The sequence below is a fragment of the Sus scrofa genome, chromosome 5 (genome assembly GCF_054392235.1).
Source record: "Sus scrofa isolate SSC_HxYL_T2T_F1_AM1 chromosome 5, Sscrofa_HxYL_maternal_Yorkshire_Landrace_v2.0, whole genome shotgun sequence".
NCBI lineage: Eukaryota > Metazoa > Chordata > Mammalia > Artiodactyla > Suidae > Sus > Sus scrofa.
The window spans coordinates 4156424-4170547 of record NC_139387.1 but is presented as its reverse complement, the minus strand read 5'-3'; the positions used below and the strand labels follow the sequence as shown (position 1 = coordinate 4170547).

Here is a 14124-nt window from a genome sequence, read left to right as displayed (position 1 = left end):
AAGGATCTGGCATTGCCATGAGCTGTGGTGTAGGTTGGAGACGCAGCCCGCAGCCCGAGTTGCTGTGGTTCTGGTGTAGGCCGGCGGTTGTAACTCTAATTAGACCCCTAGCCTCGAAACCTCCACATGCCGCAGGTGCGGCCCTAAAAAGCTCACAAGACGAGCGTGCCGCCTGAAGGTATAGGTATGTGTCCATTACAGACTGCGCTTCACTGGTCCTGAATTGGGCCGACATCTTTTTAAGAAAATTATTCACTGCACGTATAATCACTAATGTTTACTAAAACACCATGGTATTTCAAACTGAGCAATCTCATTGTTTTATTAAAGTCAGATTCCAAGATGAAAGACCCTTAATCCACAGAAAGGAAGGACGTATCTTGCTGATCCTGGCCCAGGTAGAGGCCCAGTCAGGAGGGAATTCGGTGAAGCTGGAACAGAAGACCTCATCTGGGTGTGGCCATGCCCACAGTCTCCCCTCCTCACAAACTTGCCAGCTGCGCTGCCATTTGGACACTCCAGCACAAGGTACAGCACGTTTGTACATTCAACACGTGTATAGACAATGAACCGCATTATTTTAGGGACTAAGTTATTTTACACTTACCCTTCCTCCCAGTGTAAAATTCCCAAAGGTTTTCCCTTCCAGTCAACATGTTTCTGGGGCCTGACAGTAGTTCCTAGAAGTGCATCTAGGCCGGAATCAGAACAGACACACAGACGGGAATGCGGTCGCGGCAGGTGGCTTCCAGGGTAGCAACTTTCTCCCCAAAGACCTGTTAAATATTCCTCAGGCGGCTGTCTTAAAAGGACCTGTTTAGCCAGGGGCTGACTGGATAACAAGAAAGTCCTTCTTTACCCGCTAACCTGCCTCCTTCCCGAGCACCGTCCTGTATAGGCTGCAGGTGCTCAGGCCGCTTCAGAGGATTCTGATGCCGGTGTGTCCAGCAACGCCTAAGCGATGTCATTTGATGTGATGACCCTTAATCGACTTCTAGCTTTGTGTGTGTACCTCCCAGAGCCCCCTTTTTATTCTGTCATTCTTTATAGCCTTCTACGGGATCACAGGCCTCACCTGTGCCCGTGACCAGACCGGCCGCCTGACCATGGAAAGCCAAAGCCCGCTGCTGAGAGGGCTTCCACCTGCAGTGAGCGTGCAGAAGCCCCTCTGGCAGAGGTGTGAGCTGCCCCCATATCGACCTGATAACTGTGGAGCTGGAAAAGCAACCAAGAGCCACTGTCTAAAAAACAGCCTCCAGAGACCAGGTAGCTTGTTGGGAAGCTGCCAAAACTAGAACGTGAGACACCAGACTTTTATTCTAGTCATTTTCCCACTTCTGCGAGGGCTTCTGAGAGGTTCTTGAGCAAGAGCTTGTGAGATTTTAAGTATAACTTAAGGGAGGGTGCATACTACTTTACAGGGGCCAAGAGCTGAACCCGAAACACATCTTTCATTTTGCAAATCCAGCATCTGACCAAACTGCAGCTGCTGGCCTCCAGACCCCCCGCTGCCTCCCGGGCCTGCCAAAGCCAGGGCATGGGGCGGCTTCTGTCACTCAAGAAAGCAATTTGTATGAAAGTGCAAAAAAAAAAAAAAAAAAAAAAAGAGTTCAAGGAATCTCTGGGGGAAAACTGAGGTTCAATCAGTAAGTTAACACATTGCTATAACATCCATATTTAATCTGAAACATCCATCAGAGGAAAAAATAACTAGGTAGCTTCATTAAAGAAATAAATAATACCCAACATGCAAATCAGCTTTCAAAAGAAACGCAGAGTCTATAAAGCACAGTTAACAGCCAACCACTAATACTGTGTAGAAGTTACTTCTGTTGGACGTGGAAGATGGCTGATCCAGAAGCTGTTGACCATGTTTATGGAAATACCACTGCCCATCAAATCCGAATGTAGCCAATGTATATGCCGTCACGGTGTTTTTGCTAAAATATATTTTGTAGAAATCATTTTAGTTAAACCTCAAGGTAGTGAAAAATCTTCAACAGGTTTTCTTTGCAGGTTTACACGTTCTCATACATAGAATTTGTTTGGAAACCATAAAAGATTAGTATTTACATCTGAATCGCCCAACCTTACAGACGTGGGGCAGAAGACACTCGCCCCCACTCGGCCAAGGCGGCGCATCGCGGTTGGTTTTGTTCTACTGAGCTTGGGCTGCCTGCCCAGCTGCCTGCCCCGGGGAGGGCAGAAACCTGTAAACACAAACACCTCCACGCCCGAGGACGCCGAGCCCCACCCCAGGAGCCTGGGCTTCCAGTGACTTGGCTCGTGTGTGGTGTCCCCAGAGCTTTCTGTCCCTGGGCGCAGACGACGACGACGGTGGCAGGGCCCCTTCTCCACTGAGGATCCTGTCTGCCAGTGAAAAGGAACAAAGGAAGGCTGGCCCAGCGCCTGTCACTGACTCCCAGAGGCTGTCCCCTCCGAAGGCTGCCTCTGCTCGGGTACATTCCACTCAGAGTCTGTGTCCAGTCAGGGCGGTGGTCTTTAAAGAGAAGTGATTCTGCTCCCCGACACACAGACGAGAGGGCCTCGACGGGGCTGACCGTCTTAGCAAGAGACTTGGGTTTTGAAACTGGGTATGAAACTACCTTCCAGCTCCACTGGAAACCTGAACAGAATATGCGTATGTCAGAGTGAAACCCACTACTGAGGTGCATTAGGCAGCTGACGGTGCCAGTCCTTGAACTGTGGCCTGCAGTTTAAACCCACCACGGTGCGATACCATCGATGTGTTTTTCGAAGTCATCAGAACACGCCAACTGCACAGGGACCGCCCTCTGAAATGTCTTTTCATGGGGAAAAAAAAGCCTTCATGTCACTCTTCCAAAAAGCCTACTGACTAGTTATCTGTGATTAAAACAGCAAAAACAGATCCTGGTTTAATTCCAGCCAGATTCTGAGCCGCCTGCCTTTCTGTCTTCGTCATTGCTCCACGTGGACGGGAACCCGTCTGAATTCTGATGATTCGTTAACCGGCCTTGACAAGCCCGAAGGTGAGCAAGGCCCCGACTCGTCAGAAAACCCATCTTCCCTCCATGCTGGCTGCGATCGAATATTTTGCTTTTTCTCACATTCAAATACTTCTCTGTGACTTACGTTTTCAATAAAATAATGTTCTTCTTTTGAGAGAACAAGCCTCAGCGGTTTTCACAGGGAACTGGAAGCCCCATGAGACCCCGGAGGCTGAGGCTCAACGCTGCCAGGACCTCCAGTGCTGAAGGAGGTGGCAGTGGAGACGATGTGCCCCCGCTGCCTCCAGGACCACGACGTGTCTCTAAAAAAAGGTTGCCTTCCCTGTTAATGTCACAAGACAGTGAGAGGTTGCGGGTTTCTTCAAAGGACAACTGATTGCGAGATTCCAGCCCCAGTGAAGAGCTGTCCACATGCCCTGGGCACCGTGCCCACGTTATACAGACAGGGGCGTTCCCGGAAAAGGAAAGATGGCCCCACAGGAAGTGAGACGTGTCAACACCAGGCCACCCTGGGATGTCGGGGCCCCGGTTCTGGCCGTGTCACTTGTTCCTCTACTACTACGTTACTGATGTCACTACTTTGAAAGTAGCAAAAGCAGAGAAACAGCTTACTGCCTACTCGTTAGAAGATTTAAGACTGAGAAAGGTCCACTCCACCACCATTCAGGCGTCTGTCCTGGGAAAGCAGTGTCATGGCTCAGTGTCCCCTGGACCACGTGCCTGGGTTGGGCTCCTGTGTCTTGCATGCTGTTCAGACTCGGGCAGTACACCTACCCTCTCTGTGCCTCGTCTCTAAGAAGGGGTAATGACAGGACCTAAATGCTTTGCATGGCGCCTGCAAATGCCAAGTGCCACCTAAAGTTGGATGTAAGCCCTCCAAGCCCTGTGTGCGTCCGTTCACACACTTCACAGATGAGGTGCCATCTCTCCACCACCGTGCCTGGCACGCAGCCCAAGACCTGCCAAGCACACCCGCACGTTCCTGCCCCCGCGCCCCCAGTTCCCCCTGGGGCAGAATCTAGGTTTGTGTCCTAACAGAGGAGCCGACTTCCTGCCTAAAACCACCTCGTCCCCCCCGTGGGAAGCACCTCAGGACTGCATTCCTCCCGAGAGCGGAGTTCCAGAGTCTTCAGACCCCAGACAACCAGAAGAAAAGCGGCAATTCAGCCGCCTCGGACACAAGCGGGGCAGTGCGGGCCCTGCTCCCGGCCCTGAGGCTGCGCTCCAACACCTTGGGCTGTGAGCTGACTCTGCTGCCCTAGGATGCTGCTTTGGAACGAGAAGTCGTGCAGGGAGCCGAGACACAGCAGCCCAGCGGGGCACTGTCAGAAAAGGCAGGAATGCGTCCCCAACCCCCCCACACGCCTCCTTGGCCTGGTGACTGGAGGGGGCAGGCACCCCGCTAGCCTGACCCTGACCTGCGCTGAGCTCTGCAGAATGGCGGGCCATCTCACCCTGACCGGTCGTGCACTGGAACCTGGCGACTTCAGTGAGGTAGGTGGTATCAGCCCCGTTTACAGGTGGGCAAACTGAGGCAGGATGAAATGCATTAGCTCGCTTTTAATAACAGCATACAAAATCTGGAGAAAGCCCCAAAGTAGTCCCCTGTTCCCGGAGCCCAGCGCAAACCCTTGGAGCGCACGGAATAGAAATGGACAGGAAAACACGTCCCCGAGAACCTCTAACCGCAGAGCAGGAACCCTGTGAATGTTCCCGAGAACGCGGATGAAACAGCAGAGACCCAGCCGACGGCTCATTCCCGGTGGAAGGAGGACCACTTCTGATCTCCGGGGCTCATGCTCTTGGGAAGAGCACACGTGTCACCTTAGACGGAAGCCCCTCAGGCTGGAGTGAGACCGGGCTGGACGGCTGCCCACTCGAACGGACCAGACCAGACCAGACCAGCTCTTTGCCTCAGTGACTGGTCTGAGAAACGGACCCAGCACGCCCCAAGGAAAAAAGCTCTAGGAAACCAGGGAAGGTGAAACTCCCTGTCCCCTCCTGCAGCCTCAGAGGATGGAACCTTCCGGGGGACACCGGCCCTGCCCTTCTGCCATCTGGCTGCCAAGCCCTCCCGGCTGCCCTCAGAATCCAAATCCGCGGGTCGTGCCAGCCGAGGTGCGAACGGGTTGTCTCCACGTTGGAGGTGTGTGTGTTGGTGATGCTCTTTGGCTGGAAGCGAAGGCCATTCTGGCGGGATCGGGGCCCTCGGGGACCAGGCGCAGGGTGAGGTATTCCCAGCCCAGAGCAAAGCCGTCCGACAGCAGGGCGCCTGGCTCCCGGCAGAGACCCACTTACGACCAAGTGGTAAGCAGGGGACGGGTGGCGGGGGCGGACTCGGATGCTGAAGCTCACAGTACGGCCCTGCCAAACCTGACCCCGGTCTGACCCACCGGGCGCCCCCGAGGGGGCTCTGCCTGGGCTCCTGCGGCACGCGGGGGTCTGGGCGCTCTGGATGCCGCTGTTCCTCTGCTCTGTTGCGGCGTCTTGGTGTCTCTGGTCCTCTTTGGGTGCAGAGCATTCTCAGAGATGGGCCGGGGGGTGCTGGGTGGGCGCAGGGGTGGGAGCGGAGCCAGCAGGGAGAACGAGGCACTTCCGTTTGGGCTGGTGTTCGTGGAGTCGGCCCTGGCCCCGGGAGTCGAGCAGCCCCGCCTGGTTCTGGCTCCGGCGCTGGGTGGTCCCCGAAGACCCCAGTGGCGGTGGACAGGTAGGCACTTGGCAGCACTCCCAGGACTGGGCAGGGCTGGGGGCTCGGCGCAGGCCCCGCGCACGGCTAGGTCATCAGGATGGGCTTCTGCCGGACCTCCAGGATGTCTAGGGCAGCGGGGGAGATGGGAGTTGGCCTGGCGAGCAGCCCGCTAAGTAGCTGGCCGGCAAGCCTGCGATCCCTGCTCCCCGCGGGAACTGCAGAGCCGCGCTTCTCGCCTCCCCCGCAGGTAAGGCACACCCTCCCCAGGGGAGCCCTTGAGGGGCCGGGGTCTTCCCAGAGGTCCCACCGCAAGTTAGAATTACCTGTTAAAATCCGATGCAGCGGCAAAGTGACGTAGGTCAGGTGTGCATAGAGAAGGAAGTTCCCGTCTGCTCTGTTCAGCTTCAGCCAGGACCCCACCAGGGAGCGCCCCGTGCCAGACAGGGACCGGGACCGCAGGTTGGTGGCACTGTGCAGATCGGCTGGAGGGAGAAGGCCGGTCAGGCCCAGGCGGCGGGGAGCACACCTCCCAGGGCAGGCGACCCCTCCCGTGGAGTCTGGAACTTGGCACCACCAGCCCGCAGGGTGTGGGGTGAGGCTGGCCGGACCGGTCACCATCTCCCAGTCCTAGGGGCCACCCAGGGAGGCAGGCAGGACGAGGTGGGGAAGGCACCTGCCCGCGGTCACCCGAGAGCAGGTCAAGGCCAGTGCGGGCGTCTCCCCGGCCCCGGGGCCTGCCGGTCAGGACCATGGTGCACCACGGCCCAGCTCGCCCCAGGGCGTCCCCGCGCCCATGCTGAACACGACCCCGCTCTCCCCCCGCACGGCTCGCTGACGGTGGGGCCGAGGGCAGTGGGAGGGCGCGGGGGTGCTGGGAGACCGCGGGCTGTGAGGGGCCCAGAACGAGGGCCTCTGCGACACCCGGCAGGGACGCCCAGCAGAGACCTGAGGGATCCCCTGGAGGTTCCAGAGCGAGCGGGCGGGAGGAGAAAAGCCAGCAGCGGGGACAAGCTGCCCGGGAAGCGGGGCTCCTGTCTCTGCAGGCACGTCTCACGCCCGCTGTGCCCAACAGTCACCAGCAACAGCGGGAAGGCTCGCGGCCCGAGATGAGTCCCAGACTGCCGCCCGCGCCCGTGCCCTGAGCGCAGAGAGCACCGGCTGGGCGCTCCTCCAGGCAGACGTCTGTCTGTCTGTCTGCCTGTCTGCCTGCCCACAGCTCCAGCGCCACGGGACAGGCCGGCGCGCGCGCTCGCTCGCTCTCCGCGTGACGGAGGAAGGAGGCAGGCCGGGCCGGGCCGGGCCGGGCCGGGCCGGGCGGGGGCGGGCAGCTCACCCCCGGCGCCGTCCTCGCGGAAGAACTCCTCGCTGTCGTTGGCCGAGTGGGACTTCTTCATCTCCGCGATCCGGTGCCGCGGCACCTTCCTCTTGAGGGACGGGGAGAAGAAGGCAGGCCGGTTGTTGCGCTCGGGGGTCGGGGGCGTGCTGAAGGAGGTCACCTGGGAACAAGGGGCGAGTCACCGGAGCGGCCCCCTCCCCCGAGCCCGGGTCCCGGCGCCCCCCCCCAGCTCCCGCCGAGGCCCGCCCGCCCCGCCCAGGGCCGCCGGCTCTGCCCGGGGGGAAGCCGGCTCCTCGCGGGCGGCGGACGCTGGCGCGGGGCCGTCAGAGCACAGAGCAGGCTGCGGCTCCCGCGGCTCAGGCACCTGCCCCGGCACCAAACACCCCCCGAACTGCCCGACCACCCACGGCGTGGGTCTGGCACCAGCCCCATCTGACAAAGGAGGAACTGAGGAGGGACAGTGGCCTGGACGGGTGCGAGGTCACACCAGGGCTGCAACCCGGGTCTCTGCCCTAAGGGTCTCTGCCCTAAGGCCGGCTCTTCACCCGGATGGCGTCTCTTGGCTAACATGCCCCTGCCCGCTCGGAGGGGTCCGTGCTTCCATCGCCTCCTCTCCTCTAACGCACTGCCCATCACCAGCCATCCTCCACACCCACTCAGGGCAGCACTCCGGACAGACAGGCACATGACACTGGTCCTTGCCCTCAAGGGGCTCACAGTCTGCTGGGGGCGAGAGACCGGGAGAGTGACACCCACAGACTGAATGTTGGAGGTGAAACAGAAAAGGGGAAGCACAGGATACAGGGGAGCACAGAGGCAAAGGGGATCGACGGCCTGGGAAATCAGGGAAGGCTTCCTGGAGGAGGCGCCGCTCAAGCTGGGTCTTGAAGGACGAGTAGGAGTTCGCTAGGTGAAGAAGGGGGGGAAGGGCGTTCCAGGCAGAGGGAACTTGGCCCATCTCCTCCCTCCTCCCCATGCAAACAAGAATCTGAGGAACAAGACGAGCCGGGACTGAGACTTCGGGAGCCCCATCAGCCTCCTCGTCATGGCTCCGACATTCACCAAAGTCCTGGCGGCCGCTGGGCTCCAGACGGTCCTCCCACAAGCCAGGGAAGGTTTTTAAAAGATAGAAAACAAACACCAGAAACCACAATACACACAGAGTCCTGCATTTGTCATGTGCTAGTTACAAATGACCCCTCTGGAATGGGGAACAAGCGACAGTGAGCACAGAGCTGGCGGGGCCTGAGCAGCCCTGGGAGGTCAGGGCCTGCCACTGACAGCTGTGTGACCTGGCAAGCCCCTCCCCGTGACCCTGGCCTCTCTGCTATGACGGGCCTGGGGCTCTCACTGTCTCCACTCCCACAGCTGCCCTGGGAGAGAAGGATCACCAGCCCCATTTGCTGGATGGAAAAATCGAGGCTCAGGCAGGCCTAGTGACCTGTGACTGCTCAGCAAACTAGTGGCTGGAACTGGCACCCAGGTCTGTCTGGCCCAAGTCCGGGCCACATCTCCACAAGAACTTTCACAAACACATTTGCTAGGGTTGCAGTGGGCCACTCAGACCAGGGGGGAGAGTCCTTATCTCAGAAATAAAACCAACCTCTATTCCAAGAGAGGCCACTGCCTGGAATTCTCACCCAGCATCCCCCTAATAGCATTTATTGTTTCTGTTCTGCTTTTGAAACACCTTCACTACAGAAAATTCAAGGTAAAAAAAATATATATATATATATATATATATATACACACACACACATATATGTATATATATATATCAAGAGAAAGGAAACCACCATCTGACTATCTTGGAGATGCACAGTTAACATAATTCTACAGAATTAAAAGTACAGCAAGACCACGCCCTGTCTCGGGTGCCCTGTCTCGGCAGCAGCGCCACGTGCCTCCCTGCCCAGGGGCCTTTATCCCCAGCAGATCAGCAGCAGCGCTGGGACCTGGGACCTTGCCCCCAAAAGGCATATGACGGCAGCGGCTCCGAGGAGCCCCCAGCACCTCAGGGGGCAGGAGGATGAGCAAACTGAGGCCCAGCGAGGAGAGACCCGTCCCAGCTCACGCCAGCAGCAGCCCCTCTCCTGGAGGTGCCCAGTGCTAACCTTCCTGTCCTTGTCCAGGACCCCCAGCTCTGAGCAGCCTCCCTGGAAGACCCAACTGGGGTCTCCTGTCTGAGCCCTGGGCCCCCGGTGGCTCTGGGAACAAAGCTGCCACTGACCTCAGCCTCCCACCCCTGGGGAAGGACAGTGGCCCAGAAAGAGCAGGGCTCCAAGGCTGGGTGCTGTTCCCGAGAGCCATGTGACCAGGACAGTGCAGGCGAATCCAGAGGGCCTGGGTCCCCAGGTCTGCAGACAGGAGCGCCCAGGCCTACCCACGGGCCAGGCAGGTGCACGTCGCCTCGTAAACAGTGGCCTGGGCAGGGAAGCACTGGGTGGCCCCAGGGCCTTTGCGCTCCGGCTGGTCCGCGTGAGCAGGAGGGGAAGCTGGCTCCCCGTCAGCCCCGTCTCACTCTCCAGAGAGACCCGCCCCCTGCCCACTCTGCCCAGCAGGTCTAACCAAGGCAGGCATCAGGACCCTGCGGGCTGAGCCCAGCTGCAGTGGTAGGCAGCTCAGGGCCCCAGCACTAACCTGCTGTGTGACCCTGGGCAAGTCACCTGCCCTCTCTGAACCTCGCCTCCTCACCAGAGGGGCGGGGATGAGAACACCCGCGTCTCCGGGGGCTCTAAGGATGGGGGAGGCAGATCTGAGGGACAGGAGGCCCCTCCCTGAGCAGCCCTTACCCGCTCGTGCATGGGCGAAGCCGGGCTGGAGTCTTCTTCGGTCCCGCAGGGGGACGTGTCACCAGTGGACACGCGGCTGACCGCCATCTCAGCATGGCCTTTGCCCTGTGGCCCCTTCATGCGCACAAACTCCATGTTGTTGTACTTGTAGAAGCCAAAGGACATCTTCTGTGCCATGCGGGCAGCCACGCTCACCTGCGGGCAGGTGCGGACAGCCTGCGTCAGGCAGGCAGGGGGCTCGGGGGCCCCAGCTGACCCGGGCTCGCCCACAGGCAGGGCCAGCATCAGGCTGGGGACAGGGCCCCCGGCCCAGCGGGACCTAAGATGCGCCCCAACCCCAGCCCCTCTCCAGGGTCCGGAGACAGGACGTCCTCAGGACAGGGCTGAGCTGCGGCAATGGCCCGGCCACCCTCCCTCCAGCGCAGCCCCTCAGGGGACGACTCCGGGAGCGGGGGTGGGGGGGGATGAGGCCGGGACAGGGGCTGGGCAGCACTGAGGAGGGCGAGGATGGGGGGCCAGGCGCGGCCCCGCACTCACGCGGTTGTCGTACACTTTCTTGAGCGCCTCGTAGCGGATGGAGCCCTGAAAGATGACCCCGTGGAACGTGTTGGTTTTGTCGCTGGCCACCAGCTCCACACACACCATCTCTCCTTCCCCCACGGTCATGTCGCTGAACACCTGGCGGGACACGAGGGGGGGCCAGGGAGGTCACCTGTTGGCCCCCTGCTGCCCCGACTGGCCCGGGGCTGCCAGGGCAGCCTGCTCGGGAAGGCCCACTTTGTGGGTGCCAGTGTCAGGTCCATGTCCGAGGCCACCAGCCCTCCCACCGCTCCTCCCAGACCAGCACGGAGGGGACAGCCTACCTGCGAGGCAGGGGCAGGGCCTAGGAGGGGGTGGGGGTCCCAAGAGTGACTCTGGGACTGGAGGAGGGCCACCACCCCAGCCGGCCATTCAGAGGACACCGTCCCCCATCTCTCTTCCTCGTGCCAGTTCAACAGTTCACGGTGATGGGTCTACACTGCAGGGCTCCTCTTATACTCGGGCTGCAGATGCTCAGCCCAGCCACCCTACCTGGCCCCGAGCTTCATGGCCTGTGTGCAGGCACAGGCTCGGGAGACCACAGGTCTGCCTGCCCAGGGAGGCGTGCACGGGACACGACACCCCACCCTGCTCGAGTCACTGCTCCCGAGGGCTGGTACAGGCCGAGCTTTGAGGTCACAGACATTGGGATTCAACTCTCAGCTCTGCCGTGGATGAGCTGTGTGAGCCTGAGCCTAAGCCGATTCGAGACACCAGTCGAATGGAGACAGACCTGAAACGAGTGCCCCATCCGGCTGGGTCCCCAGGACCCTGAGCTCCCCAGTCACCCCCCGCACTGGGCCGCAGGTTTCCAAGCTTCAAACAGAGAAGCTTGGCCCAGGTAACTTCTGCAGCCCCAGCCAGCGGACATCTGGGACCCCAGGTCTGGAGGCGCTTAGGGGCGGCTCAGGGCGACGATCACGAGGCTTCTCCCCCTCCTGAGCGCATCCGATCTGTCAACCCTGCCGCTCATCTCACAGCTGCGGAAACTGAGGCCTGGAGCGGACGCCCAGCCCCGTGCCCACCGCCTTCCCGAGCGGGTGCAGGCCTGACGGGGGGAGCCGGGCCCACCTCCTCGAAGCTGTCGATCATGAAGAAGATGTTGGGGTAGCTGATCTTGGACTCCTCCCCTTTGCTGTCCATGGGGTGTTTACTGGGAGATGCGAACACTTGCTGAAAGAAAGCAGATTTTAAGGACCCAGTGAGGCCCCGCCCGCGCCCAGGCCCGGAGCCACTCGAGTCGGTGGAGAGTGTCGTCCCAGGGTCCCAGGCGCTGGGGGCCGAGGTCGCACTGCTCAGCGCCAGGCAGCCGCTCGGGGAGACGCTGTCCCGGATGAGCTGGTCCAGGCGCCCCGCTCAGGCCTGGAGTCGAGCCCTCCCCGCGGGGCCGGGAGCGAGGAGCAGGACTTAGCTCCCGAAGGCGCCGGGCGGCCAGGGCTCACCTGGGATTTCTTCTTGTGGACGTGGATGTCCCCGCTGTCGGTGCGCGTGCACACGGCGCATGTCACCACGTAGTCCAGCTGGAAGAGAGCGCGCGCCGTGCGTGCGGAGGGCCGCCAGCCTCGGGGCCCTCCCGACCCCCTCCTGGAGCCCTGCCCCGCACCCCACCTTCTGCAGGATGAGGTTCAGGCAGACGCTCTCCTCCCAGTCGATGTCGGGGTCCCCGAGGCCCGGCAGCTTCTTGGAGTCCCGCCGGTACACTTCCACCTCCACCTCGGGCTCGGCTTCCGCCGGCTGCGGGCACAGGGCACGCGTGGGTCCGGGCCCCACGGCGCCGGGCATCCCCTCCCTGACCACTGCGCTGGCCACACGTCAACACAGATGCGGACTTGTCTCCCTCCCGGTTCTCTAGCCAGGTGACCAGGGTTACCCAAGACTGGAGCCTCCGAGGTCGTCCCGTGGGCCCTGTAGCAGGGCAGGGGGTGCCAGCCTCCTGTCACCCCCACCGCTGCTCCTTGCCTCGCCTTCAGGCAGCCTGTCCACCCTCCACCCTCCACCGCTGGCCCAGTGAGGAAGCCCTCCAGTTGCTATGGCGACCGGGTACCAACTCGGCTGCAGCAAGAGGAGGGGGCGGGAAGCAGCCCGGGCCCGGCTTGTCGCAGAGAACCCGCAGTGCGCAGACGCTGCAGCGGGGCCCTCGGCTCGCCTGCCCGGGGCCTTCCTCTCCTCCCTGTTCTTTTGAGCAGCGGGGGGGCAGAGAGGCTGCCTGGGAACAGCACGGTCTCCCCCCCGCCCCCCGCCCCATCCACCTAACACCTCGAGGCCTTGCAGGGTGACTCACATGACTGCCCACCTGCTGCCTTCCAAACACTACAGGCGGACACCACGCGGGCCTCCCTGGCAGGACACGGCCACGAGGGTGTCTGACACCCCGCCCCCTCCAAGTGCTGGTCCCTTCACACAGGAGTCCACTGGTGTTCCCTCTCTCTGCCCTACAACATTCCAGCCAGATGTCACCTGCTCCTCTTTGTGGGTCCCCAACTACCCCCATCACAGCACCTACTCTCCATGTGCCACTGGCTATGCTGTCTGTCTGTCCCAACAGCCCAGGGGCTCCCCCAGGACCAGCCGAATCCGAGTCATTTTGTGCTCCCAGTGCTGGAGAGAGACATCTGCAGAGCTCACTGCAGGTGTTCAGTGGAACATTCTAGCACATGAAGAGCTGGACTACCACAAGCTCCCACGGACTCAGGCTCCCCTCACTGACCTCAACACCCCCCAGTCCTCAGGAGAGTTCACACACAGCCCCGGACCTCCTGCCCCCAATTGCTCAGTCCTGAGTCCAGGGTTCCCTCCCTGCAAGAAACGGCGTTCCGCTCCTTCCCACCTGGCCTCTCCCTGCCCCCCCGCCCCCCAGAGGCTTCAAGGCCAAATCAGGCTGAGAAAACCTCCCTGATTAGAAATCCCCAGTGTGGCTGAGTCTCAGCTGCGCCCAGTCCTTCTGGTGCCTCTGGCCTCAACCCGCTGCTTAGAGAAAACACCGAGATTGTGCAAATAAACGTTATCCGCGATCCGAGCCCCAGCAGACGCCAAAAGGCCAGAGGAGTGGGGGCAGAGGCTGGAGCCCACAGCTCTGTCACCAGCTGGCTGTTCACCCGGGGCAGGGGCTCCTGGGTTCTCCTGGCTGATGACCCGTGGGGGAGGAGCATCTGCACCCCCAGAACTGCGCCGAGAGACAGCGTGCCCAGCGTGGGGGGTGCCAGGGGTGAGGCTCCCAGGATGCTCAGCACCCTGTGCCTGGGGACTCGGGTGGTCACAGCACCCAACCTCTGCCCCCCCAACCCCGCATGTGCGATGGGAGGGCCTTAGCCAGGCCCCCCTTTCCTAGGAGGGGAGCTGACTTGAGAAGGTCACCAGGAGACGAAGCTGGACTAGAAGGGGCGAGCGTGTGGACCCGGGACCACAGGGCCCTGGGCCAGGCTCCCAAACGTGCTCGGCTCAGCGTCTCTGCACCAACACCTGCCCCCAACTCACCTCCTCCTGCCTCCCAGGCCCCCTTCCCCCCCACGCCCTCACTGAGCGTGGCTCCAGTCCTGCCGGCACCAGGGCTGTGCTGGCGAGGCCTCTGCAGCCTCCGGTCAGATCCAACGGCCTGTCTGACCCCCTCTCGTCCTGCATCCCCACACAGCCCCTCTCTGGCCAGTCTCTCCAGGTCCCTGGCTGGTCGCTCAGGGCTCTGACCTAGGCCTCTCTGTTACCCCTCCAGGCTCCCTCCTCTCACCGCACCACCCGAGGGCC

General features: G+C 61.1%; 1 protein-coding gene and 1 non-coding gene across 9 annotated transcripts in view; both read right to left on the bottom strand.

Annotated features, from left to right (window-relative positions):
* Positions 1–296: 296 nt before the first annotated feature.
* The window catches only part of KIAA0930, a 43577-nt gene continuing 29749 nt past the window's right edge, over positions 297–14124 (bottom strand). For 5 of the 8 annotated variants that reach the window (XM_005663739.4, XM_085025423.1, XM_085025422.1 and 2 more), the window contains 8 exons: positions 11995–12120; positions 11829–11906; positions 11458–11559; positions 10345–10485; positions 9808–10002; positions 7013–7175; positions 6003–6161; positions 297–5804 (listed from right to left, as the gene is read on the bottom strand). In XM_005663739.4, the coding sequence (XP_005663796.2) occupies positions 5764–5804; positions 6003–6161; positions 7013–7175; positions 9808–10002; positions 10345–10485; positions 11458–11559; positions 11829–11906; positions 11995–12120 (1005 nt within the window). In that variant the 3' untranslated portion in view covers positions 297–5763. The remainder of the gene's footprint in view (positions 5805–6002; positions 6162–7012; positions 7176–9807; positions 10003–10344; positions 10486–11457; positions 11560–11828; positions 11907–11994; positions 12121–14124) is intronic. The other 3 variants (XM_085025420.1, XM_085025425.1, XM_085025424.1) reach the window with 1 other exon arrangement.
* On the bottom strand, positions 7917–7998 carry MIR1249-1 (microRNA mir-1249-1). The gene has a single exon (NR_128444.1). It is a non-coding gene; the product is annotated as a microRNA mir-1249-1 (primary transcript).